Source organism: Osmerus mordax, chromosome 11 (assembly GCF_038355195.1).
Source record: "Osmerus mordax isolate fOsmMor3 chromosome 11, fOsmMor3.pri, whole genome shotgun sequence".
NCBI lineage: Eukaryota > Metazoa > Chordata > Actinopteri > Osmeriformes > Osmeridae > Osmerus > Osmerus mordax.
In genome coordinates this window covers 7611469-7639396 of record NC_090060.1, presented here as the reverse complement: position 1 = coordinate 7639396, position 27928 = coordinate 7611469, and the positions used below count along the sequence as shown (strand labels likewise).

Genomic DNA, 27928 nt, shown 5'->3' with positions numbered 1-27928 from the left:
AATCAAGACAAACGATTGTCAGGTGTGTTTCACAATATTAGTAACTAATTATGAACAAGTGTGACTTTCCACATCCTCATTTGTGGTGGAAGGGATAGCTCAGTGGTTACGTGTACGACTGTGCAGTAACAGGTTGGAGGTTAGAACAAGTTAGCAGGTTACACACAAAAAATACTAAGACACCGTTTTGTTCAATAAACCTTTTTTTTTAAATCTCAACAGCAAGTTAGCTTATGTGTGGTCAACATCAATGAGAAGGTAAAATATAAAACTGGATTTATTTTCCTCTAGTCTGTTTTTTCTTCTTCCCCATCAGCAGGAGGTGCAATTATGATACTGAAACACGTCCACTAGTACTGTACGTTTCTTCACCACATAAGTCTTCAACTAGTACTCTGAGATATTGCTATAATACTTTTAAATGGCATATACTGATTGACCAAAGAACAGAAAAGCACAACAGAGAAGCCAACAGAGCTCCCGTCTCCTTCCATGGTGGGGAAGTGTACTAGAGGACTTCTGAGGAAACTTTGGTTTTGTACCTTGGTAAAACATGACACTGTTACCTCTGGAGGCAATTACTGTAGGGAAAACAGAAGGGATATCCGACCAGAAATAACAGCTTCTATTCAATTCTTAATTTAGACCAGAATAAAGTAAAAAGGCACACCGAACACTACCATGCTCAACACTATATTCGTTGAGTCTTGAGGAGCACTCAAGATTTCTCTAACCCTTTAATTTGTACAAAACACAATAAACAACCAGTTAAAGTCTGTCTCTCTAGTTTTCCTTCTCGCCCTCAACCATTAAGTGTTCATGAATCAGATATTTCTTTGAAAGAACCTTCTGTGTGTGTGTGTGTGTGTGTGTGTGGGGGGGGGGGGGGGGGGGGGTTGGGGGAGAAAGATGAGACAATTTTCTTATCAAGTTGAATTAAAAAACAAGCCATCTAGGGACTTCTTCAATAGTCCCAGAATGTATTCTTCCTCCTTCTCACCCTCTCATCGAGCGAGTCTTGAATTTGCGTCAGCTGTGTAGAGGAGCATATGCTTCCACCCCCACACTGACCAGACACCAGCCCAGGGAAGGGATGAAGGATGCATCCTGAGACTATTCAGAGCCTTGGATAAACTCATCCCTTCTCATCTTCATCCTCCCTTCTCTCACTTCATCTTTTCACCTCCAAGTCAAAAGTGCTCCAGTATTCACCGCCTGCAGCCGTTCCAGTAGAGTGGTCATCGGTGTGGATGACCACAACCACACTCCTGCCTGGTCTCGCTTTGGTGACCATGACCAACCACGGTCTCTGGCCCCTTGTCCCTGACTCCTCCTGGTTACCTGAACCACTAGATCTACTTTGGTCTAGACTCTCTCCTGCTACATTTCAGGCTTTATTATTTTACCTAGATTTGTGTGTGTGTGTGTTTGTGACAAAGACCTTTGCGCTTCAAGTAGATTCAAAGTTAGCCCAAGTGCTGTGTGTGTGACATCTCTCTAACGTGGCCTGCTGTAGGTCGCCCCTGGTGAGCCAGCGTTTCCATCCACCAATCAGGGTCCAGGGCTGGCTATGACGGCCGGGTGTGACGGCCGGGTGTGACGGCCTAGCGCAGCGCGGAGAGAGACACTCCTTCACAAAACTTGGCTTCACTGGAATCACACAACTTCTCATCAACACCATTGAGTTTAGAGTTCACACAACATTGGAGGCGAGGATGCTACCAGGAGATGAACCACTAGTGTTCACACTGAGCAGAACACAATACAATATGTACATATTATTGGAAAATGGAAAACCTTTACCTTTTTTTGTTGTTTTTGTTGTTTTTTTACTATTCAATGTCGTGCACACTCCCTAAAACCAACCCCAAACCACCCAATGTACTGCATGCCTATCTCTAGATGTATGGATCCCGACAGCTTCAGCCAGTCATCATCATGCCATTATCGCTCAGCCTCAGCTGGTAGTTGCTTCAAACCGACTAGTAAAGATACAATTGCTGACTTCCCACACTGTTGTGATTTGCAAACTAGTGACAGTTATCTAAAAGGTTGGCTTCACACATCCCTTCTGATGTGGCTGACTAGCTAATGTGGATGATTGAACCGCCGCTGGGCCCGAGCTTCCTGCTCAGGCCCAGCAGACAGTGCTATTGCAATCAATGAGGATGGGGGCCGGGGAGGAAGGGGCCTAGCAGTCATGGCCAGCTGACTGGCTCCACCCTGCTCTGCAGATGGGAGTTCTGCTGCAGGTAGACAGAGTGGAATATCTCCTAATTACATCATCACCTTCATGGATGTCACTGTGCATTACATTGACTAATGAGTCCAGGCCAATCAGAGTCCTCTGCCTTAAAACCGACTATCCAATCAGAGTTGGTTATTCGGGTGAAGAGGCGCTGACAACCTCCCACAATCCCTCATGGAATTAATAATATTGCTTCAATATTGCCACAAAAATATATATCGACTACTAACACTGCACTTGTTAAGCGCGTAATCATAACATTGTCACTTGTTCGTGGTTTCTCTCTTTTACAAAGTCCAGAGAGTTGTGTTTTTTTCTTTTCTTCCTTTACCTATATCAATACAAAGAGCAAAGCTGTTGCCATTGTGCTTCTGCTAACTGGTCCTGTCCACACACAGTCCACACTTCCAGACAACAGGCCGTGCTCTCGGCTGCAGCTGCTGCAGCTTCAAGGGCTGCAGCTCTTCACGGCTGCTGCTTCACGCAGCTGCAGTCAAGATGCCGAGCGGTGCAAAGTCCCCAAAGAGCCTCACAGACATCAGCTGCCCCAGGCAACGTCCATGCCAGCCAGCCTGGTCCTGGACGCCGTGGTGCCCAGGCGCGGGTGAGGGCGGAGGGGTACGTAGGGAGGTAGGGTTTTGGTAGAAAGGTTTCTCAGGTGTCACTCGATACAACTAAAGAGTAAGCATTAACAAATAAGAAGAAAAAAAACAAAACACTTTTCCTTCCCTGTAACCTTGACAATGACTTCTCCCTCCCCCTCCCCCTCTCCCTCTCCCGAGACTTAATGCTGCGTAGGTTGTCAGGATAATACTGCCGTCTGTCTCCTGCCTCGGTCCCGCCGGCTCAGTTGACCATGACGAAGCCGTGCGTGGAGTCCACCGTCTCCATCATCTCGCTGTCCAGCAGGGAGCCCTGGATCTCAGGCAGGCCAGCCAGGCCCCCGTACCCAGGCTGGGGGGCCTCTCCCTGGGCAGAGGGGAGAGGCTGCCCGGGGTCCAGAGGGTACTTATACTGCTCTGGGTAAAGTGCCTCAGCGGAGGGGGGGCCCAGGACCGCCTCACAGCTGGGGTAGCCGTACAGCAAGCCCTCCTGGGGGGGGTGGGAGTGGGACTGGGGGTGCAGAAGGGGGCCCGAGGACAGGTGAGAAGGGTAATGCCCCACCAGGTAGGGGTCGTACACCAGCCCCTCCCCCGGCTCCATCAAGGGGACAAGGCCCTGGGGGTGGCCTGCGGACATGACCCCCTGCTGGGAGGGGGGCGCTGAGGGGTCCTGATGGGCCATGGGGGGGCCGGGGGAGTACGTGCCCCCCTCCACGATCTGCATCTGGTTGAAGTAGGTCTGGAGGCCCATGCCCTGAGGCTGCTGCTGCTGGAGGAACATCCTCTTCTGATGCAGCCTGGGGGAAGGGGGGGTCAGAGGTCATGCACTTGAACAAGCTGTGTACTAGGATGACTCGAGGCACAAACCAGTGTACTACAGCATACCATACCGTATACAAAGCTATGTATCTATCTATCTATCCATGTGTGCGGCACACACCTACTTCTCAGTATCTATAGGATCAATACAGGATGTGACACGGAGTGCAAAGGGTGAGCCTGTTTTGCCTCACCTGTGCTCCTGCAGCTGCTGCTCCAGACTGCGGGGCGTCTCCTTGCAGAAGAGCTGACAGCTGGCAGGACTGTTGGCCAGGACGCTGGCCTTCTGACACAGGGAGGGGGGGAGGGGTTAGTCCGCCTCTCATAAACAACGAGCAGATGTTTACAAACATGGATGCTGAAAACATCTGCAGGACGTGCCAGGGAGAAGACACTGTGTCTGCATTACGTGACGCGAAACACACTGTCCCATTAGCAAGTTAGTAATACTGTGTTGTACGTGTAGCTTGTGTGTGTGTGTACCTGCAGCTGAGTGTGTGTGTACCTGCAGCTGAGTGTGTGTGTGTGTGTACCTGCAGCTGAGTGTGTGTGTGTGTACCTGCAGCTGAGTGTGTGTGTGTGTGTGTACCTGCAGCTGAGTGTGTGTGTGTGTGTGTACCTGCAGCTGAGTGTGTGTGTGTGTGTACCTGCAGCTGAGTGTGTGTGTGGGTACCGTACCTGTAGCCTGTGTGTGAGGTACTGTGTCTCCAGACTTTGTCTGCGTGACAGCAGGGGGGGGTGGCCTCCTCCCTGGAACAGCCCCAGATGGTCCTGCTGTGTAGCCGCCTCACTCTGCGCACACACACACACACACACACACACGTTATATAGCCTTTACATACAACACACACCCCAAACTCATCCAGTTATCCTGGAGCAGGATTCACATGGCTAGCTGCCTCTTGAATTTCAAGAGTTCCATCAGCCCGAGTTCTGGGCTGCTGATTGGCTGACAGTGGGGACCGGACTGCACGACCAGTCTGACCACAACAATGGCAGCATTCACTCCCCTGCCCCCGCACCCAGGGACTAGGACCAGGGCCCAGGCCCGACGGACAGTAAACAAGCCACAATTGGCTGCCCCTGCTGGGCTTACATAAGCTGCTGGCCCACCCGCCGGACGGACAACCTCTGGGTAGTCACTGGGTGGGGGCTGACCTCCTGGAGGATGAAATGTAGATGGGTTTTGTTTGTGTGTGTGTGAGAGAGTGTGTGTGCGCGTGTAAGAGAATGAGTGTGTGTGTGTCTGTGCGTGTGAGAGAGTGAGTGTGTGTGTGTGAGAAAGAGAGTGAGTGAGTGTGTGTGAGTGAGTGTGTGTGAGTGCGCGAGTGTGTGTGAGAGAGTGAGTGTGTGTGAGAGAGTGAGTGTGTGTGAGAGAGTGAGTGTGTGTGTGTGTTGGTGGGGGTGGGGGGGGGGGTTGAGGGACTGCAGTGATGTATGTGTGAGTGTTTGTGCATGTGTGTGTGTGCGTGCATGTGTGTGTCCTACCTCTAAGAAGTGCTGCAGGTGTTGGTGTGTGTTGAGGAGGTCCATGCCAGCCCCGTCTCCAGAGTCCATCTGCTCGTACAGCTGCTTGTTCAGCTCCAGGATGCCCTTGGTGCGGGCCAGGTTCTGAAGGTGCTGACGGAACGCCACCAGGCCCGGACCTGCGCACACACACACACACACACGCGCACACACACACACACAGTCAGGGTTTCCACTTCTACATCAATCAGCAGCTTTCATTGAAACTGTCCTTCTCCCATTTCCAATTCATACAATCATCACAATCTAAAAAGTATAACATTGGAACACTACATTGAAGAAGCAGCACCGTATTTGATACGGTTTGTAAGATTGATTACATGTTGGCACATAAACAAACCCAACAGAGACTAAAGAGATCACATCCTAAAAGCAATGAATTGTTTTCTGATGGAGTCTCCCTGGCAGAGGGCCTAAGTTCAGGGCTGGCTTCCTTAACCACACGCTGTATCGTTGACTCAACCTGCATGTCTGGAAGGACGTTTCCTTGCTGTGAGGAGTGTAAAAGACTGTGGATGTACCCAGGCAGATGCAGCCACACTGTCCCCACCACCTCATTACCCTGGCAGCAGCCAGTGTCACATCACACCACCCAGCCAACAAAACAGCCATGACTGGCAACCTACGTCAATGACAGTGTGGGTGTATGTCGAGTGCGTGTTTTGAGTTTGTGACTGTGCACAGACGTCAGAATAGGTGTGTGTCTGTGTGTGTGTGTGAGAGGGAGAGAGAAAGCGAGCGTGAGTGTTCTTGTTCACGTCAGAAGCCAGTGTGTGTGAATCAGACACACTCATGGTTATTAAAGTGTGTGTGTATGAGAGTGTGTGTGCGTGTGTATGAGCTTGTCCTCTGCACCTCTGATGTTGACTGTAAACCTGCAGACCTGACTCATCATGAACAGAGGGTGATATGGGGAGCAGAGCTGTGTGTGTGTGTGTGTGTGTGTGTGAGAGAGCGCGCGTTTGAGCGTGTGTGAGCGTGTGCAGCCGATTTGCTGACGTCACAGGCAGCCAACACAGCAGCCTCTTTAGAGCTTTAGGAGGGAGAAACGAGGGAGATGAGAGATGCAGGGAGAAAGACAGAAGAGGCAGATGAGAAAGAGGGAGAGAGAGAGAGCGAGAGAGGGAGGGAGAGAGAGAGAGGGAGGGAGAGAGAGGAGGATTAGAACAGAGAGAGGGAGATAGAAGAAGCAGCTGTGCCATTGTGACTTGTATGTAGGGGGAGAGAGGGAGGGAGAGGAAGAGAGGGAAGGGAGTTAGGAAGGAGGAAGTAAGGTAGAGAGGGAGGGAGGGAGGTGATATTTGGAGCTCTCTGGGTCTGCATCTCCACCGAGCTGTGTGACTCACCACATGAATAACCTTCAACCACCATACAGGGGGAAAAGACAGAATACCAAGAGAATAGAGGGAGATAGATGGAGAGAGAGAGAAATAAGATGGAGAAAAGGTTGGGAAAGTGGAAGAGATACAGAAGGTAAAAAAAGAGAGAAGAACAGAGATTGGGAGAGCAGAATAAAGACACAGCAGGGCGGGGCAGACACAGCAGGGCGGGGCGGACACAGCAGGGCGGGGTGGACACAGCAGGGCGGGGCGGACACAGCAGGGCGGGGCATACACAGCAGGGCGGGGCAGACACAGCAGGGCGGGGCGGACACAGCAGGGCGGGGCCTACCTTGTGTGAGGGAAGTGTCGGACGCCCGCCGGCCCTCCCTGAAGCTGATTGGTGAGCGGTTGTGTGCCTCCCTCCGGGGCGAGCTGAGCGCCTGCATGGCGGGATTGGGCGGCCGCGCGCTGAGGAAGGGCGTGGTCATGTGAGGGGCGGGGCTGGGCAGTACCACCTCGCTGAGGGAGGGGGGGTCCTCCAGCAGGCTCAGGTCACTGTGCATGGAGCCCATGTCGTACTCTGAATCCACACTGCCCAGGGAGGGGTTGTGGCACAGGCTGAATAACTTCCCTGTGGGAGGCAAGACATATTAGCAACCATATGCATACGTGTCTGTGGGTGTCTGTGTGTCATTGTCTGTGTGTGTGTGTGTGATTGTATGTGCCTGTGTGTGTGTTTGCATGTGTGTGTGTCCCTACCTTGGTTGACAGCCCCAGGCTGGTTAGTGACCTCAGACAGGGTGTGCCTGCGCTGGCTGAAGCGAGCCGTCTGATAGGCTGAGAGGAGGTGGGCGGGGTCGTCCTCGGCGTCGGGCTCCTCCGTCTCGATGCCCTCGTCTATCGACGTCTCCATCATGTTGGAGGGAGACGACGTGGACGACTTGCGGAGCACGGTGGGGGGCAGAGGGTCCAGCAGACAGCCGTTCACCTGGTGGGCGCAAACACACACACACACACACAGACATGCCTCGTCAGTGGTGTCGAGCAGACATGAGGCCTGAGGATATCTCTCATCACAGGACCTACCACCCCTCCCTCCCTCCCTCCCTCCCTCCCTCCCTCCCTCCCTCCCTCCCTCCCTCCCTCCCTCCCTCCCTCCCTCCCTCCCTCCCTCCCTCCCTCCCTCCCTCCCTCCCTCCCTCTCTCCCTCTCTCCCTCTCTCCCTCCCTCTCACACACTGGCTGGGGAGTGGGGTGGGTGTGTGTGTGAGTGGAGACGGGGCTAGTCTGGAATGCAGGGCCAGGAAGTGTGCTTTGGCCCAAAGTCCTACACACAAACACATACACACGCACGTCTAGCTAACATGGATCATGTGGATGAGTTGCCGGGGTAACCAGAGAGGGCAGCTCTGTCTTGTCGACTTCCCTAGCCCAGCTTCCTGAACCGTGCTGGGTTAGGAATGCAGTTACCCAACACTGGAAGGGGGAGGGGAGACAGGGGGGAGGGGGGGGACAGGGGGGGACAAGGGGACAGGGGAGGTCAAGAGAGAGAAGAAAGGAAGAGAGAGTGGAACAAAAGGAAAAGAGGCCGAGAGGAGGAGAGGATGCAGGGGCTGGTGGGCCTCTCTCCGACCTCTCGCTCCTCTGGCTCACCACACTCATCACAGGACTGTTACGCAACGCCCCGCTCTCTCTCTCTCTATCACAAACACACACACACACTCCAACTCCCACACATCCCCAGCCAGTGTGGGCAGAGGGTGTGTTTCCTGGTGGATGAGAGTGAGGGCCGGCCTGCGGTTGTCTTGCTGGTCATCCTCTGCTTATGAAAGAGCCATTCTGTTATGAAAGTGTCTATAAGCTGCAGGGAGCAGTGACAGTAGCACACTCTGATATAAGCCTGTACACGCACTCCCAGGAAACTGGCCTGTGTGTGTGTGTGTGTGTGTGTGTCGCAGCACAGCTGCCCTATCTGCTTACATAACCCTCTTAGCCGCTCCCCGTCACCCAGCACGGCTCACATCTGACATGACAGACGCTTGTTCCCCACGTCCCCCTCTCTCTCTGTCTCTCTCTCTCTCTCTCGCTCTACCTCTCTCTCTCTCTCTCAATCTCTCCACTCGAGTCTCTCACTATCAGTCTCTCTTTACACAATGTTCATGTTAACACCCCCCCCCCCCTCCCCAGCAAGATGAATCAACCTGGCTTTCCTGGAAATCAGTTTGGCGGGTACAGCATGGGTGTCTGAGTTCATGTGTGTGCGGAAGAGTACCTGTCTGTGCATGCGAGTGTTCCCGTGTGCGTACGTACGTGTGTGTGTGACTTACTTTAGGTGTAGCCACGTCCTCCACCATGAGGCTATGCTCTGGAGGACATGAGGACTGAGGGAAGGAGAAGGCCTCGGATGGGGCTGGAGGGAGGGCAGGGGAGCGCAGCAGCCGAACCCCCTGGGGGAGCAGGCCCACCTGGCCAGACCCACTGGTGGACTGGGGGGGGGGAGGAGGAGGAGGAGGAGGAGTCAGGTCATTTAGGAGAGGATGACGGGAAAAAGACAGGAAGGACAGGAAGATGGTGAGAGGAATGAGAAAGAGAGAGAGAGTACCGGTATGAGAGAGAGCATGAGAGAGAGAGGGCGAGGCAGATAAGCAGATTCGAGACAGGCGGCGAGGTACGACCGGAGAGACAGAGGAAGGGAGGATGAAAGGAGGGTGAAGTGGAGGCAGAAGGAGAGAGAACCGGAGGCAGGTGAAAGGAGAGGACGGGAGCGAAGGAGCGGAGCAGATGAGAGGACTACAGGAAGAACGAGGGATGCAAATCAGGGTGAGAGAAAGGGGAGGCGGGGGAGAACAAGACCAGCGGAAGATGAGATGAAGGGACACGGAGACAAAGACAAACGGAAGAATGAGGTGTGAGTGCGTGAGCGAGCGAGCGAGCGAGGAGGAAGAGAGGCAGGTGAATGAGCGCCGTGGACGTTTGATGGCGCAGGTGCGACCAGCTTTCATTACGGCGTCTCGGCCCGCCGTGGAAATGAGAGCGGCGGTTACCTTGGCGACGGTCTGCTCGGCAATGGTGCTGGGCCTGCGTTGCCGAGCGTCGAGGCGCTGCTCCACGGGGAAGCTGCAGCGATGAGCCTTCAGTCGCTCCACCAGCAGGTAGTAGATGGCTGCAAAGTGGTTATAACTCTTGTTCTGGAGAGACTGGGGGAGGAGAAGGAGGGGAGAGACACGGAACGGTTACCTTTCAATAAAGTTCATTCAAAAGTGAATTCAAATAGCTGTCTAGTTCCTTAGCGCCGGCCACACAATCTGATACCCTCCTGTCCCATTTTAGTATCAATGACGGTCTGAAAAGATTAAGAGTCGATAAAGTTCATAATAAATCCACAAATGTTGTGGTAAATAAAAGTTGAGTTCAGATCTGTTTGAAGGTCCCCACCTCCACGGTCTTGTGCTGGTCGATGCCCAGGCTGTGCATGAGCCGGAGAACCTGCTCGCTGTACTCGCCCACGCCCACGTCGCCCTCCGCCGGCACGGGCCTCTGGTACAGCACCGGCCGCTGCACGGGCACGTCCAGAGCCATCCACTTGTGCTCCTTGATCTGGGCCACAGACAGCCGCTTGGACGGGTCCAGAACCAGCATCCTCCGGATCAGGTGCTCACAGTCTGGTTGGGGGGGGGGGAGAGAGGGAGAGAGAGAGAGAGGAGAGAGGGAGAGAGGGAGTTAAAAAGGAACAAAATGTTCCGAAATGTTTCGGATAATGTTTCACCATATTGTGCTAGGCTGCGTTTGAAACAAATCTCTCCTTCCGTGTCTATTTCTCTCTCTTCCTCTCAAGCTCTTCCCCTACTAATCTTTCCCCCCCCCCCCCCCCCCCCCTGAAACCCCCCCCATTATTTCAGGGTGAGCGGCCTACTCTTTTGACGTCATCCACAGCTGGATGTTAACAGGATTACTGCCCCCTGCCTGTCACTGTAGCTCCCCACCTTACGATCTAATTAACCTCCACTAACCATAGCAACCCCCCTCCTCCCACATGTGACGGACTGTGTACTGCCACACAGCAAGTCAGACGGTCGGATGGATGTTTACCATCAGTCAGTCAGACAACAAGTTGGTCATGCACTAATGAGTCATCAGTCAGATGTACAGCTAATAAAGGACATTGTAGGGTACGTACACACACACGCCTTATCTGAGCAGCTCGACACCAAATCCCTCTTTAACAGATGGGGGAGTACTGCTGTACTGTACGTGTGTGTGTGTGTGTACGTGCGTGTTGTACATTTGAGCCTGAGTGGGGCGAACAGGAAGAGAGGAGATCCCTTCTGGAAGAAAACTGCACAGTGTGTTCCTCTACTGAATCAAAGCAGGGCTGGACTGGGGGGTGAGGGGGCGAAATGGGGAGAACTGGGGGGGGGGGGGGGTGACTCGAGGGGCCAGGGTTGGACTGGAGGGAAAAGGGGGGAGGAATGAGCTAGTGTTAGGGGGTCTAAAGTACGGTGTAAATTGTTTCAAGGTCCTGAACAAAGCCTGTTGACCCCTACATGGCCCACTGTCCCTGCTGAGAACACCAGACCTGCAGACCTGCAGAACACCAGCCTACATTACTGGAAGCATGTGTAGGCTGACTGGCTGGCTGGATGGATGACTGACTGGGAGGGCTGAGTAGCTGGCTGGCTGGCAAATTGGCTAACTGGTTGGCTGACAGGTTGAATAGCTGACTAGCTGGTTGGTTGGATAGCTGAATAGCTGACTGACTGGCTGGATAGCTGGCTGGCTGGCTGGTTGGATAGCTGACTTGCTGAGTGAGGAATGTGTTGGCTCTGCCCCAGGTTACGTAAAGTGGCTCTAGCTGGAGTTCTGGAGCCCATCTCAAGCACACTCTTCCTCTCAAGACGACGTTCTCACTGACTCACTCGCACCAAAAACAGATTCTCCCCCAATCTCTCCTTCTTCCCTCTCCTCCTCCCCCCCCCCCTCCTCTCTCCCTCTCCTCCTCCCTCTCCTTCTTCCCCCCTCCTCTCAGTCCATTCTTCCCCTCCTTCCCCCCTCTCTCTCACCTTCAGTCATGAAGTAGGGGATCCGGAACCTTCCCTCCAGGACCCGTTGGCGCAGCACAGGCAGAGTGGGCCCGTCGAAGGGCAGTGCACCGCACACCAGCACATAGAGGACTACGCCCATGCTCTGCAGAAGGAACACACACACCACATCACATACAGGTTACGGGAGGAGCCTGGAAAAAATCACTACATCACAAAGCCAGATTGATTACATAGTAATCTACTGTAGGACAGAGGTATGTAGATCTCTCAGAATTTAGGCCCTAACCGTAGAGATAAAGTCTAGGCCCCGACCCTGAAGATAGTCCAGGTTCTAGGCCCTAAATCCTGGAGAAAGACCAGACCTCAGGTGATCCTGACTCCAGAGAAGAATCAGATAGCAGCCTGTCAGCTACGTGGTCCTGGTCCACAAGGAGCAGGGCTGTAAACATGGTTGACATCCTCCCCCCCCTGGTATATCCTTAAGACCTTGGGGAAATTTAGCACAGGAGCAAAGGCTGTCTACTTTATGACCCTGGCCGTCCTACATTAACCCCAGGCAACCACAGGTGACTGGCTGGTCAATGATTGGTTAACACTCCATTAGGGACAGGGTTCACACATGTGAGCCATCTTAAATATCATCTGTAACCTGATTGGTTTCTTAAAAAAAATAATATATATATATATATATATATATTAGTGCTGGGCCGTTATCGGCGTTAACGTGCAGCGTTAACGTGAGACTCTTATCGGTCAATAAAAAAAATATTGCCGTTAATCTATTCTCAAAGTTGGGTTGGGAGCTGGGTCTATAACTACGCAAGCTATAATGACTTTCACCTTGATATTTTAGCGCGGATGTATACCTAGCCGAATTGCACTGTAGGGGGTGAGAACGAGTCTTCGAACCTGTGTGTATGCCTTGTGTATGAAATTATCACATCAAACGTGATGTGCTAACATGGATGCAGCTATGAAGCCGCCTGGTTTGAAAATGTATTTTTAAGAAGCTTCCCAATGGAAACCTCGACAAGACTAAGGTTGTTTGCACCTTGTGCTATTCAGAATTAGTTTACTGTAGGAGTTCTTCCAGTCCTTGTGCTATTCAGAATTAGTTTACTGTAGGAGTTCTTCCAGTCTCAAATACCACCAAAGCATCCCTTGGCTAATGCGGAAGATGCCGGGCCAAGCACTGATGTAGCGCAGGGTAAGAGTCGTCGTCAAACTACGATGTTTGAGTGCAACCGAGGCAAGCCCGTCAGCACAGCTCTATCAGCCAAGCTAACTAATCTAATAAACAGTTAATAAACACAAGTACATCTTATTGAACATAATTTATTTTCATCATCAATTATCATAGTAGAACAGCTTTCTCAAGCAGTTTGTGATGCATTTTGGAAACAGGAGATGAGCTCCTGGTCTAATGCACCACCTGGCTTGAGAAATCCGTTCTCAAAGACTTACTTTTAGTCATTATTTGGGTAGCACACATATTCTGAATGCCTTCGGCGGAATTCAAATGAGCCATTTTAATCTAGATTAACGCCAAAATGACAGTGAGATTAATCTAGATTTAAAAAATGTATCTATGCCCACCCCTAATATATATATTTCTCTCCACCTCGCCCTATTCCTCTATCCACCCTTCAACCTACCTGGATTTAATCCCCCCCCACACATTAATTCTTTCCATCCCTCCCTTCCTTGATCCCTCGATCCATATCAACCGCTCCGTCCGTCCATCCCTCCCACCCTCCATCCACCTATTTCTCCCATCCATCCATCACCCTGCAAGTATTCCTCCCATTGATCCCTCCCTCCACCTACCCAGATGTCCAGTTGTGGGCCCTCATACTGCTGGCCCTCGAAGACCTCTGGGGCGGCGTAGGGGGGGCTGCCGCACCACGTGGACAGAGGCTCCCCGGGCTGGAAGAAGTTCCCAAAGCCAAAATCTACACACAGGACAGGGAAGGGTTAGACATGCTGTCTTACAGCCTTCACCTTTACCTTTCCACCTGGTCCTCCTCTGGGGGTTGATGTTGGTTATAGGTGCTAATCTGTGGCATGCTGTGTAAACCCCTTTCCGACGTCGCAGAGCGTAAAAAAGGGAGACACAAATACACAGAGTGGATTTGAGATATCCCGCCTCGAGACTCGAGGAAACAGGACAGGAGGGGGTTGATGTGGCGTTTCAGATCCACGCAGGGAGAGGAAAGGGAAGGGTTGATGTCACTCTAGAGAGACTGCACTTCCACTTTTCTCTTCACATCCTACGCCACAAACTTCATGTCCCCCCCACAGAATGCAGCTGCACCGGTCCCCCCTGGTGGAGCGCCACGCTAAGCTAACGCTAAGATAACCCTTTGTTCGAGAAGTACGCTACGGGCCAGCCTGGGCTGAGGTTTGTATAACGGTGCGATATGCAATCCACATTCCTGAACGCTGAGGACAGGGGGCAGGGCTTGTATGTGAGGTCACTTCCCAGGAGACTGGTAGGATGAAGTCATGGTTGGACTCTGCGTTTTGATTGGCCCCCCCTGGACAGGGGGGTGTTGGGGAGGTGGTGTTGCTGCTCCTAGCAGATGCCACTGGAGCCGCAGCCATGCCTGAAGGAGGCCAAGATGCAGGGGCAGTTGTTCTCACCCCCTATCCCTCTCCCCTTCCTGTCCTTCTCTCTCCCCTCTCTTTCCTTCTCTGCCCCCGCCCCCTCCCCGCCCTGTGCTGTGTGTGTCATGTCTCCTGGGTATGTGTGTTGTACAGTTGACACCAGGGTGAGCTTCAGCAGGGGGATGGCTTCATTATGTGAAGACATGAGGACTACACGAGAGCCCTGAATCAAACAACCTTCCCCTCTCCCTCATCGCCCCCCTCCACCCCTCATCCGTACCCCCCACCCCTACTCCCCCCACACCCCTCCTTACCCCTTTCTCTCTTGCCTTGTTTTGATGTTGCAAAATGATGAATGTTATATAAAAAGCAAGGAAAAAGGTATTACCAACCAAACAAATAATACTGATTAAAAAGAGCTTACATAACAGGGGGAGGTCAGCAGGACTCAGAGGTGCAAGCATAACACACACACACACTCTCATTCTCTCTGTCAAACACACACACAATCTTGGCTAGCCAGAGACAGTCCAGCAGTAATGTCCTATAGTACAGCTAGCCCCCCTCAGAAGACAGGCTACCGGCCACGTTGTAGCTGATCAAAGGTTCCTCTGACTCACTGATGTGGAGCCTATTATCAGAGCTAGAACACATTAAATAGGGTCAGGAACGTCCTAGCTTCTAGAACAAAGCAGGGTCAGAAAGATTCTCGATTTTAAAACACTTCACACGAAGCAGGGTCAGAGAGATTCCAACGCAGGTTCTAGAACAGCAGCTCTAGAATGCGGAGGAAGAGTCAGCTCTAACCAGAGATAAGCTGGGGTGACACTGCAGCTGGACGGGGGCCAGAGTGCTCTGTAGCAACACACCGCACGGCTAGTGCTCGCTCTCAGATCTGATGTAGTGAGATGATCAGGGAGGAGAACAAGAGAAGGAGAGGGGAAACAGGAGAGAAGATAGGTGAAGGAAAGCAGAGGAGAAGAGGGGAGAGTAGAGGAGATAACTAGAGGAGAGGAGAAGGTGGAGAGAACAAGGGAGGGAAGAGGAGAGGGAGGGAGGAGAGGAGGTTTATCACATGGGTTGACCCATTTCATGTGCTGAATACTGAGTGACTGACGTCAACACCCAGCGCTGCAGGCAGGCAGAGAGGGAGGGGGGGGGGCAGGGGTGTGTAGTGTGTGCGTGCGTGCTGATAAACAGCCAAGCCAGTAGCAGTCTACTGTAGCCTAATAGTAGCACCAGGCAGGGGATAAGACAACACTTTCTATCATCTGTTTTTGTTGAGTCCAGTTAAGTGTCATTAACACTAACACACACACACCCCTAGCAGTTACCAGGAGGTTGTTGATAAGCAGGTGTGATGAGCACACAGATCTGGTTGGAACTTGGAACATGATGTCCTCTCAAGCTATCCCTTCTACTTTGATCCCCTCCCCCCTCCCTCCCCCCCCCCCCTCTCTCACTCACTCTCTCCTTTCCCCTTGTTTTACTCCCTCGTTCCCTCTCTTTCTCCTCCACTTCAGTCCCTCCATTTCACCATACCATTTCCTCCACTGGCCTACGCTCTACATATCTTCCTCCCTACCTCCCTCCCTCCCTTCTTCCTTCCTCCTCTCTCTCTGTCAGCACTAGCAGGCATTAAGGGGCTCTTTGAAGTATAAACATAAAAGGCAACACCCCCTGACACACACATACACACACACAACGGTGACCTTTCTTTGACTGGCCAATGGTCAGCAGAACTTCCGACAGACCTATCAGGACAGATCTTATGAAGAGGGAGAACTGGACATGGGTCAGGAAGAGTCATCTTCTACCTCAAACTCTTCATCACCATCCTCATTATAAGGATCCCCAAAGGTGGCTCACAACAGACACATGAGCTGCAGCTGTGTTGCAGTGAAGTGCTGTGTGTGTGTGTGTGTGTGTGTGTGTGTGTGTGTGTGTGTGTGTGTGTGTGTGTGTGTGTGTGTGCGTGTGAGGCCATCTCAGGGAGATCAGGGAATGGGGCAAAGGATCAACCTGCTATCTTGATGTTCCTGTGTTCTCTGTCGTATGCTAGTGTACTAGTGTGGTAGTGCACCCACCTGCTATCTTGAGGTTCATGTGTCCGTCTAGCAGCAGGTTCTCAGCCTTCAGGTCACGGTGGACGATGTTCCTGTTGTGACAGTACTCCACTGCTGACAGAATCTGCCAGAACTTCCTCCTGGACTCCAACTCACTCAGACGACCATGCTTGGCCAGGTAGTCTGGAGAGAGAAGGGGGGGTAGGAGTAAGAGACAGGAGACAAAAAGAGGTAGTGTCAGTTAGCTTTATTACTTTAAAGTCTTGACATCCACACAGGTGGTATGCATCTGGCTGTGTGTGTGTGTGAGGAGTGAGTGAGGGGTCACCTCTAGAGTCTGGTCATCATAGCCTGAGGGTGTTTCTAAGAACAGCCCAGCTTATATCAATAACAGCTTCAGAGAAGAGAGGGAGAAATGTATTCCTTTTATTACATCCTGGTCATTTTACTGGAAATAGTTGATCCAAACAAATGCGTAAGCTGAATCCTTCTGTCCACACTCAGACTGGGCTGGAACACAGCCTACTGTTGACAACACACACAACCTGTGCCACACACAAACACAAGTTTTCACCTTAAAATCTCATACATACTCTACAACACATGGGGAATGAGAGAGAGACAAAGAGAGATACAGACAGAGTAAGAAAGGGAGAGAGAGAGACGGTAACCACGGCTGTTTAAGACAAACAAACAATTCACCCGTCTTAACTCCTTGAACCACTTCAGACAGCCCGCAATCAGAGGACAGAGTTTCGCCTGGCTACCAGGAAACTCGTCAGTTCCAGGACGTGCTGAGGCCGTGAGGAGAACATCACGTTGCTTCCTCACAGCCACGCACAGACAGGCCTCTACACGCATGTTACAGATCTAGAGATTATCCTGCTGCACACGTCAACAGCCTGGGATCAACAAACGGAACAATCCCCCCCAACCAAGAAAAGGCTCAAACGTTAAAGTGGAGCAATACAGAACCCCAGGGCAGCACTACACTAGGCCTGACGATTACCTGAGCACACCCTCTCCATACCAGCATGCCAGCCTCATGATGCCCGGGTAGTCATGACAGGGTGGGGGGGGGGGGGGGGAGAGAGAGAGAGAACGAGTGGAAAACAGATTAAGAAAGAGTGGGGGGGAGTGAAAGAGAGACAACATGAGAAAGAGAGATTGGGGGAGTAAAAGAGAAAACAAAGGGGGCGGTGAGCGAGACAGAAGGAAGGAAAGAGACAGAAACAGTGAAAGAGAGAGCAAGGGGAGGATCTGATGGATGTTTAACTTCTGTGAGGCTGATTGGAGTGAAGGTGAAACATTCCGTCTGCGTGTCCCTCAGCGCAGCCAGGTCTTCATGCTGCGGCGCTAATCACAAACACAGCAGGTGAGGGAATGTGACAGGGCGGTCTGAAGACTGGGGGTCGCAACAACAGCCCCGCTCTGCTCAACATGTGCCCTCGCCACGCACGCGCACACACGCACTCACTTAGGACAGGACTCATAGAAACATCACAGACACACATGGACACACACACACACACTCACTTAGGACAGGACTCATAGAAACATCACAGACACACATGGACACACACACACACACTCACTTAGGACAGGACTCATAGAAACATCACAGACACACACGCACACATCCCCCCAGTGCTGTGGCCTCATGACCCGTGGTGCCCATTCCTTGGCAGAGCAGATGGTTGGACTTTGGAACAAGGATGCCTGTTTGCTTGTTCGGCTAATGTACACACAGACGCACGTGCACTCACAAACATCCTGCACAGAAATCTCTCTGTTTGGATAAGCAGATCCTTTCAGGGCAGCGACAAGGAGAGCGAGCTCAGAATGACAGAGAAACGTCAAACACACACACACTCAATGTCAGCAGGGTCAAGGAGCCAGGCCGGGTGTCCTGTTGCATTGTGGGAGAGGGGTGTGGGGGTGTGAGAATCCACGCAGTAGCCTGGCGGCAGATGCAGTCTGCTCCCCAGGCTGACTTAGTCCTACAGGTACAGGTCTATTACAGGTGGTACGGTAGCAGGGGTACATTCTGCTGTATGTCTATTACAGGTGGTACGGTAGCAGGGGTACATTCTGCTGTATGTCTATTACAGGTGGTACGGTAGCAGGGGTACATTCTGCTGTATGTCTATTACAGGTGGTACAGTAGCAAGGGTACATTCTGCTGTATGTCTATTACAGGTGGTACGGTAGCAGGGGTACATTCTGCTGTATGTCTATTACAGGTGGTACGGTAGCAGGGGTACATGCCACTACCTCCACCCGTCCCTCCCATCACCAAAACCTCCAGAGCTATTAACAAGACAGACGAGACAAGAGATCAGATAAACAGGCATTCCTATAGAAGCCACCCTGAAAGACTCGCACACGCTGTACACCGGCTGAGTAGACAACACAAAGACCTCAATAAAATGGACATATCTGTTTGTTTTTTGTGTGTGTGTGCACACATCACAATTAGTATTGTCCACCCTGTCTCTGAGGAGGACAGGCCAGAGAGATGAAGTTCTGTTCCTGCCCTCTCCACCTTCAGCCCTCTCTTGTCGCTTCCTCTCCCTTCTCTCTCTCCCTCCATCTCTCTTCAGCTTAGCTTTCTTAAATATGCATGCCCTACATTTCCCCCCTCCTGACAACATTTGAAATCTCCGTCCTCTGCTCCTTCACTCTCTCCCGACGCCGCCTTCCTTCCCTCCCTCTCCTGCTGGGGCTCAGTGGATCCTCCTTATTTGAGCTTGACCCAGTTTCCAGGTCTGATCTGGCCTGCAGCGGCCACTGATGCTGAGACAGACAGGCAAGTAGACAGGCAGGCAGAGAGACAGACAGGCAGGCAAGCAGAGCGACAGACAGGCAGGCAGAGACAGACAGGCAGGCAGAGAGACAGAAAGGCAGGCAGAGAGAGACAGGCAGAGAGACAGACAGGCAGAGACTGAAACTGACAGGCACAAGTCTGATCCTATAGGCTGTTGCAGGTCTACAGGTCTTATCCTACAGGCTGCTGCAGGTCTACAGGTTTGATCCTATAGGCTGTTGCAGGTCTACATGTCTTATCCTACAGGCTGCTGCAGGTCTACAGGTCTGATCCTATAGGCTGCTTCAGGTCTACAGGTCTGATCCTATAGGCTGCTGTAGGTCTACAGGTCTGATCCTACCTGCAGGTCCTGCTGCAGGTCTACAGGTCTGATCCTACAGGCTGCTGCAGGTCTACAGGTCTGATCCTATAGGCTGCTGCAATGCAAACTGTTTGCAATTTGCAAGCAAAAATAGCAAATTTTCTTACACACTCCATCCTGACCCTCATGCTATCATACACAGCTCATAAACAAGGACAACCACAAGTTTTGCTATAGGCTGTTTATGGAGAATAGGAACTGGTATGTTTACCCTTTTCAAGCAAGAGCCCACTCTAGTGATATGGTGTTCACTATGACGACGATAACATTCTAAATCCTTGCGTAACAAATATTGCACAATCAAGTACTTAGAGAGCACAAACCAGAACACGGTTTCATAATGCCATATCCCCATAGAGATGATCTGTCAGGTGATCTATGGATTGTAGTAGCGACCGCGAACCAATGACGAGGGGGGGTTATTATCCTGCACCAGGACATTTACATTTACATTTAGTCATTTAGCAGACGCTCTTATCCAGAGCGACTTACAGTAAGTACAGGGACATTCCCCCGAGGAAACTAGGGTGAAGTGCCTTGCCCAAGGACACAACGTCAATTGACACAGCTGGGAATCGAACTGGCAACCTTCAGATTACTAGCCCGATGTACCCTGGAGTCGGGAGCTAACGCTGGGGTCTCTTAGCTCCTGCTTGTCACGTGCTGCATATCCAGTGACCATCTATGTCTGTCATCTCAGACTGGGCCACAACAAGAGGGCGGCAGGGAGGGAGCTGTGCACGCATGCCTGCCCGCACACACACACACACACTCTGAAGGAGGCATTAACACACACACACACACACACACACAAAACCGTCCACCCACCAGTAACTAATAACCTAAATCCCTCATGTTGTTTAAATCAGACCTTCGGCACCATCTCCCCCTGACCTGGGGAACAGAAACCTGTCGTATGTAAACCAAGATGGCTGCTGGGGGGCTGGGCGGGTGCGTCTGGCTGGCGTGTGCTTGCACCTCGTGTCTCTGGGAGCAGATCTAGATAACCTCCTGTTTAAGTCTCTCTGGGCTCATCGTGTGTCGTCCTAGTGCCAATGCCAGAGACTTACTTCAACACTTCCAAGCCAGGGAAGCTGGGTTTGAAACTGGCCTGAATGTACCCAATTGGTCAGGACCTCTTGGGGGGGGACTGGCACACAAAGCTCACAATACAAAAATGTGTTCAAAACTAGCTAAATTAGCTATGGTTCGAGCATCCATAAAGCAAGTGACTGCCTGTAATGACCAGGCCCTGGTAGACAGCCCTCTTCTACCACATGGCTGAGCCCTGGCCATGCCCAGGCAAACCCCTGCCATCTGTGACATCATCAGAGAGCGCCTGTGCAGTGAGCGTGTAAACAAAGCTGTCGGCCCAGACACATGGCCCCCTCTGAATACAAACATTTACTTGGCCTAGATCACAAAGCAACATGCATGTTCACCATCTAGCCTTCTGGCCTGCTACTTCACATCCAAACAAGTGTTGGGCCAAGGCAAAAACTGAATTTTAGCAGCCTTCAAATTCGTCATGTTGTTATGTCCTGGTCCATTGGGTAATATAATTTCAGACCTTCATGATCTCTATGAAGATTGGCTTTGGCCAATTAGCCACAGTAGCGGCCCTGGTTATTTTGAGGGTTTTAAGGCCTGAGTGCTCGGTCCCAGGTGAGATGAGACGTGTTCGTGTTTCTGTGGAGGACTCCTGTCAGTCTCAAAGTCACCTCAGAGCTCTCTTGATGAGGTGTAACCGTCGGTGATGTCATGCGATATGTCACGTGATATGAGTCATGTGATCTGACCCAGAATGCGTCACTCACCGAAGATCTCTCCGTTCTTGGCGTACTCCGTCACAAGGTAGAGCATGTTCTTAGTCTCCATCACCTTTAGGAGAAGGAGAGAGGGAGGAGAGGGGGAGGGAGGGAATATACAGCAGAGTAAACAGATAAGACCTTGCTTTGACCTTACTGGGGCTGCAATGGACGGTCATCAGATAACTGCATTGAGACACTTCCTGGTGCTACTGTATCACATGACCCCTAGCAGATGGGGGGGATTGGGAGGGGGCGGGGGATAACAGCCCACAGGAACCACACCATTAGAGAGAACAGTAGTTATGTGACAAGTTTATTCATACACTCCCAACCACCTCCCAAGGCTGAATCACACAGTTGTGCCTCTATATTAAAACACACAGGCCTGATCCACTCCACATGTCTGAAAGACATAACTGGGAGAGATTGGAGGGCCGGTGGGATGGGGGTCCTCTCTGTGTCTGATACTGAATGGCCCTTGTGCTGGCAGCCCTGACACACAGCCAGCCGTATGTGGGAGGACACCAGATATAGACACAGCCAGAGCAGAGATGAATAGAGCTAAAAGCGGAGGCCGAGAAGAAAGAGAGAGAGAGAGAGAGAGAGAGAGAGAGAGAGAGAGAGAGAGAGAGAGAGAGAGAGAGAGAGAGAGAGAGAGAGAGAGAGAGAGAGAGAGAGAGAGAGAGAGAGAGAGAGAGAGAGAGAGAGAGAGAGAGAGAGAGAGAGAGAGAGAGAGAGAGAGAGAGAGAGAGAGAGAGAGAGAGAAGGATGAATCACACACATTCACACTTTGAAATACCACACTGGTTATTTCATGGTGATATGCCTGGTTGGCTGGAATGTGGAGTTTGGTCCTGTCTCCATAGGGCGAGAAGCCCCACCGTATGTGTGGTGTATGGAGAGGTGTCAGGAAGGGGGGGGGGGGGGCAATTAGGAGGTCTGAGAGAGATAAAAGGGGAGCAGTTTTGAGAGAGAGTGAATGCTGGGGATGGTAGGTGATGAGGGCTAGGGGGTGAGGCCAATGAGTGAAAGATGGTTAAAAAAGTGAGAGTTAGCTACCAGGGGGAAGAGAGTGTTGGGGGGGATGGAGGGGGAGTGTTGGGGGGCTGGAGGGGAGTGTTGGGGGGGCTGGAGGGGAGTTTTGGGAGGCTGGAGGGGAGTGTTGGGAGGCTGGAGGGGAGTGTTGGGGGGGCTGGAGGGGAGTGTTGGGGGGGCTGGAGGGGAGTGTTGGGGGGGGCTGGAGGGGAGTGTTGGGGGGGCTGAGAGGGGAGTGTTGGGGGGGCTGGAGGGGAGTGTTGGGGGGGGCTGGAGGGGAGTGTTGGGGGGGCTGGAGGGGAGTGTTGGGGGGGCTGGAGGGGAGTGTTGGGGGGGCTGGAGGGGAGTGTTGGGGGGGGCTGGAGGGGAGTGTTGGGGGGGCTGAGAGGGGAGTGTTGGGGGGGGCTGGAGGGGAGTGTTGGGGGGGGGGCTGGAGGGGAGTGTTGGGGGGGCTGGAGGGGAGTGTTGGGGGGGCTGGAGGGGAGTGTTGGGGGGGGCTGGAGGGGAGTGATGGGGGGGGCTGGAGGGGAGTGTTGGGGGGGCTGGAGGGGAGTGTTGGGGGGGCTGGAGGGGAGTGTTGGGGGGGCTGGAGGGGAGTGTTGGGGGGGCTGGAGGGGAGTGATGGGGGGGGGCTGGAGGGGAGTGATGGGGGGGGGCTGGAGGGGAGTGTTGGGGGGGCTGGAGGGGAGTGATGGGGGGGGCTGGAGGGGAGTGTTGGGGGGGCTGGAGGGGAGTGTTGGGGGGGCTGGAGGGGAGTGTTGGGGGGGCCTGGAGGGGAGTGATGGTTCAGGGTGACTGGGGATGAGTGATGACAAGTGAGAGCCCCGTGGAGGCCCGCTCTCTTTATGAGCATGGAGAGGAAGTGACTAATTGACCCATGGTGTTTGATTGGACGGGCCATTGGAAATAATGACACTCTGCTCCGTGACAACACAGCACAGTCTGGAATGCAGCCAGAGTTGTGTAATAATACCCAACCGCTCATCTAACTCCCCCTAAACAAGCCAATAGGACCTGGACTGGTCTGACGGTTCAGAGCTCATGCTAGGAGTTTTGGGGAAGTTCCCAGGCCAATTCATGGACGTTGGACGCTTGTTTTTTCCCCACCAGGTCCAACAAATAAAATGTCAAATATCATCAGTGAACATTGTCACTATGTAGCATGAAGGTCCACAGCAGACGTCTACTAGGTGGGACGAGGAGTCTGGGATTGAACTGAGTGTTCAGCTGACAAAACATTCTACGAACGTATATTGTGAGTGCCGTTGGTCTGACCCAAACCATTCTAGGCTACGCAATACAAGTAATCTAGCACCTTGGCAGACTACCTGCCAGGTCAGCAGAAAGCAATGTTAGTTAGATATTAACTAGGAGCTGATATCCATGAAGGTCTGGTGGCACTATGACGACAGCCTGCAGCCAAGGTATTTACTAACCAGAGTCTGACATTGGAAGAAACAAGGTTATGACAATCAACACTGAATGGTGAAACTGTTGAAGTCAGCCTAGTTCTAGACCTCACAAGCCAGTTCACAGATGGTTTCTAGAACCATGCAAGTTACATTTACATTTAGTCATTTAGCAGACGCTCTTATCCAGAGCGACTTACAGTAAGTACAGGGACATCCCCCCGAGGCAAGTAGGGTGAAGTGCCTTGCCCAAGGACACAACGTCAGTTGGCATGACCGGGAATCGAACTGGCAACCTTCGGATTACTAGCCCGACTCCCTCACCGCTCAGCCAACTGACACCCAAGTTAACCTAAGAGGAGTTCTCAGATTCTGCTTACCTGGTACAGCTTAATAATGTGAGGGTGGTCCAACATCTTCATGATCTGGACCTCCCTGTAGATCTTCTCCAGATTCACTGCGTCCAGCTGGGTTTTATCTATGATCTTGATGGCCACCTTAAGAGGACACCAAGCACACGATTAGGCTCCAGCTGACATCACAGCACTAAATACTTTGTCATGTCATTTTCAAGTTTGTCTATGTGCGTGTCTGGTAGCGTTCACAATAGCCAGCCTCCAGTCTTGAGCCTGTCAGCTGTCCTATGTGTAAAACAAATATCGCTGGTGTTTGTATGAGAAGATGACAACCGGCTGTTTGAACCAATGTTTGCTGAGGAGAAAAACAACAGAAACTGAAGACCACAACTGGCAATCCAATTCAAGCTCTTTGGCGTTGACTAACAAGGTCTGATCACTGCATAACCCAGTTTCACAAACAACATTTCATCACTTGGACTTGAATAGTTCACAACTGTCTGTGAGCCAAGTGGAGACAGAGGGAGAGAGGGGGGAGACAGGGGGGGAGAAAGAGGGGGAGACAGAGAGACCCAGAAGGCTAAACAATGAGTGCAAGAGCGACAGCAAAAGAAAGAGATGAAACAAATAAGAGAGAGAGAGAAAAACCGAGAGAGAAAGAGAGAATGGGGAAGAAGAGAGGCCACTGTGCCCCCTCTCTCCCTGTAATCATGCCACTCTAATCTGAGCTGAGCTAACTCCATGTCTGATTACTGAGATCCACAACACTAACACTCCTCTCATCAGCAGAAGAGGGTACACGCATAGACACACGACAAACACGCATGTAAAAATAGGAATGCATGTACAAACACGGGTCTGACAAACGCGTCACACACACACTACGCACAGGACTGTGAAACATGACACACACACACACGCCACGGAATAGAGGAACCCGACACACACACATACACACTTTCTCAAGGTGCAGTGTGGAGTGACTGCAAGGTCATGTGAGGAGAGGCCCGCTGGTACAGGGCGTTCGTGGACAACCCCAGGCCACTGAGGATGAGGTGTCTGGATGTCTGCTGGACCAATGTGGGGTGACGTCGAAGGACAGCAGCTGATGACAATGCCGAGGACATTTTAGGGTTTCAGACCCTTCTGTCCTAACCCACATCCTTCGACAAGCTTTGAAAACCAGCACACATGAAGACGAGGGCAATGCATGTTGTTGCGTAAGCCAGATTGTATCAAATGTCAGGTTCTGGTCAGTGGTGTAGTCCAGCATGAAATAGTGGGTGTACTGTAAATGTATCATCGCTGTATCACTGCTCATGATATCATGGGCGCCCGGGAAATCCTTGTGGACATTTGACGTTCACTCACGTCCCGTACACTACACCACCGGTTACTGACGTGGCGTTCATCAACTATGCTCAGTGACCCCCATAGGTCTAGCTGGCTGTGGTGTGGCAGGACTGACCTGACCACACAATGACTTTCCGCTTATCAGCCAAGACACTGGGCCACTTTATACTTTTAACAGAGAGAGGACATGTGGACAGAAAAAGCTATTTCAGTGAAACGTATTAGTACCTTACAACTAAGATTCTCGGTTACAAGGAGGCTTTCGATTTGGACACCACTGAACTACACTTACACAAACACACACACAAGCACACGCAAAGACACACAGACAATCAGAGACACACAGCTGGTACTGAGGAAAGCCTGACCATGACAAGTGTCATCACAACCAGTGTCAAGGAACTGGCTGGTACCGGGATGATGTTTTCGGGTCATTCTCCAGACACAAGCTAGTACTGGTCTGCTCGACAGACCAGAGACAGACCTGCCATTCACTGAGCCCATCTCGTTAGAATGACTCACAAGGGTGCCTAGGATCCCAAGCATGCCTAGGGTATGTGCTGAGCCACACTAAAGCTCAGTGTGTTAATGGCGGTGGTAAATTGACAGAGGGATAGGTTTTAAGGTTAGTCCTTGACTCTATCCTATAGGAACTTTTAACCCATTGAACAAAATGAACGAGACAAGAATATGTTTTTAGTAACTCAAGCAGGCGTAGGTGCACGTTTAGGCTTAGTCTAGTTATCTTAGATTCCATGTAGTTTAAAAAACATTTAAAAAGTAGACCCTTTCAGTTAAATAAAGTTATACAAGCCTCGCCGTTCACTAATTATACACTTACAACACCGCCGTGTGAATACATGGCAAATCGCTAATCATGGCTGTTGGTAAGACCTAAACATGAGAAGAGGTCTGCTTAAAGGCTGCAGGGTACAAGACGTTAGATTGCCGTTAGTACCCACACCCTTCAGAACAAGGTGCTTTCCCCCCCCCCCCCCCCCCCCCCAATCACAATAGATCCACAGAATACTACACATACACCTAGTCTTTCGCCTGTCCCAACCAAACCCAGATAGCCAGCACCGTATTTACAAGTTAACTAGCTTGTTTACAGTACACAAGTCCCAGGGGCTGCTTGGCTGTCTCAATCCATAGTTAAGAGCCAAGTTTAGGATAACGTGTGTTACACCTTACACAACGTGTTCATCTTACACAGGCAGCGCTGTCATAGTTTTTAATGCTTGACTCCCAAGTGCACGAATAGTTGAATCGGCTATACACTGTAGGTTGACAACCTATTCTACTTAACCAGTATGAATTGAGATCAAGTTATCTGGCTAACTAACTCTTGCAATGTAGATTGCAGCTAGCTAGCAACCAGTAGTTGCAATAATAAGGAACCACTGGTGCAGATTTGCTGACTTTAGTTTAGATGATGTGAAACTGACGAGAATGGACAACATGTAAAAAGGTTAAATAGTCACACTTTTGGCGTTGCAAGAATGACACCCACCTCTGTCTTGGTAATACGGTGCCTGGCAAGCTTCACGACCGCGAAATTTCCCTTTCCTAAGGTGCGTTCGATATCATAGAAGCCCACGCGGACAGGACCCCGGACCGGACTCGGTTTTTGGAGAGTGTCAGCCATGACCATGCTGTTCTGGAGGGGCTCGGGGAAGAGGAGGAGGTAGCTCAACAACCAGCCAACAGACTCGCCACTTGAGTCCTGCTACAGATGACAAGGAACAGAAAACAAATTGCCCGCTGAAATGTGTCTATCAAAAATAGACAAAAGTTGAATTCTTAGTCGCCCGGCCAGCTTGGCGTTGACGGCCCTTTCCAGACCCCCTAGACCAAGCAGTAACGTATGTTAGCTACATTTACTTTTGCCTCGGGCTGTCAATCCACAGTGTCCAATACAATAGAGCTATAATATTTCAGCTAAGGCTAGCTGCCTGTATTAGCTGGAGTACAAGAGTTGACTAGCAGGAGGCATCGTGTTCTGTGGTTGACGTGTATTGACGTCAGAGCCGATGGGGGTATTTGTACAGGGGGCGGGCCTCCGAAGCCGTTCCACACTTCAGTGCCAATTGGTTTCCATAGCGACCGGACCCACCTCTTACGTCAACCGGTAACATTGCTATTCTGAAATCTGTTTGCTCGGCCGCCCCGGGTGCACGGATAACTTTGAAGTTCGGTCCCTCCAGGTGCTTAGTATGTGCTTTTGTCTCCCTTGAGTCGAAGTATGGGAACACGGGTGCTATTCATGTCTATTCACACACCCAGGCAAATTGCTTCTACTATTGTGCTGACAGATGTGTGTGTGTCAGCTGGGCCCAGGAAGATGTGAGATTTGAGAAAGCTTTGTGCACACCAACCAGGCATCATTAAATTATGCTTATTCTAGAGAAATGAATATGTATGACACGATTGCGTAAATCGTGGTGAATCTGGTCAGATGCATAACTGAATAAGAACATTTAAAAATGTAATCACTTTGTGAAACATCCCCACAAGTTCGTAATCTCACTCTCCTCCTTCCTG

At 51.5% G+C, this 27928-nt stretch overlaps 1 protein-coding gene across 2 annotated transcripts; it reads right to left on the bottom strand.

The window, feature by feature from the left end:
- Nucleotides 1-192: 192 nt before the first annotated feature.
- Nucleotides 193-27317, bottom strand: sik2b (salt-inducible kinase 2b). 2 transcript variants are annotated; one of them, XM_067247070.1, is made up of 15 exons: nt 26898-27317; nt 24056-24172; nt 21238-21301; nt 16254-16415; nt 13387-13511; nt 11578-11701; nt 9953-10179; nt 9562-9714; nt 8845-9003; nt 7278-7506; nt 6868-7149; nt 5158-5315; nt 4348-4461; nt 3864-3955; nt 193-3647 (listed from the first exon to the last, which is right to left on the bottom strand). In XM_067247070.1, exons 1-15 carry the CDS (start codon nt 27036-27038, stop codon nt 3095-3097), a joined length of 2700 nt encoding a protein of 899 aa, XP_067103171.1. In that variant the 5' UTR covers nt 27039-27317; the 3' UTR covers nt 193-3094. The 2 variants fall into 2 exon arrangements, with proteins under 2 accessions (XP_067103171.1, XP_067103172.1); XM_067247071.1 differs by having other exon boundaries at nt 3864-3952.
- Nucleotides 27318-27928: the final 611 nt, after the last annotated feature.

Bases quoted from the DNA above. Each gene is read 5' to 3' on its own strand.
- sik2b (XM_067247070.1), bottom strand. From the start codon at position 27,038: ATGGTCATGGCTGACACTCTCCAAAAACCGAGTCCGGTCCGGGGTCCT. The intron at 13,512-16,253 runs GTGGGTGCACTA...TCCTGTGTGTAG, and splicing joins CATGAACCTCAAGATAGCAG to ATTTTGGCTTTGGGAACTTC. The intron at 7,507-8,844 runs GTAAGTCACACA...TGCGCCCACCAG, and splicing joins AGGACGTGGCTACACCTAAA to GTGAACGGCTGTCTGCTGGA.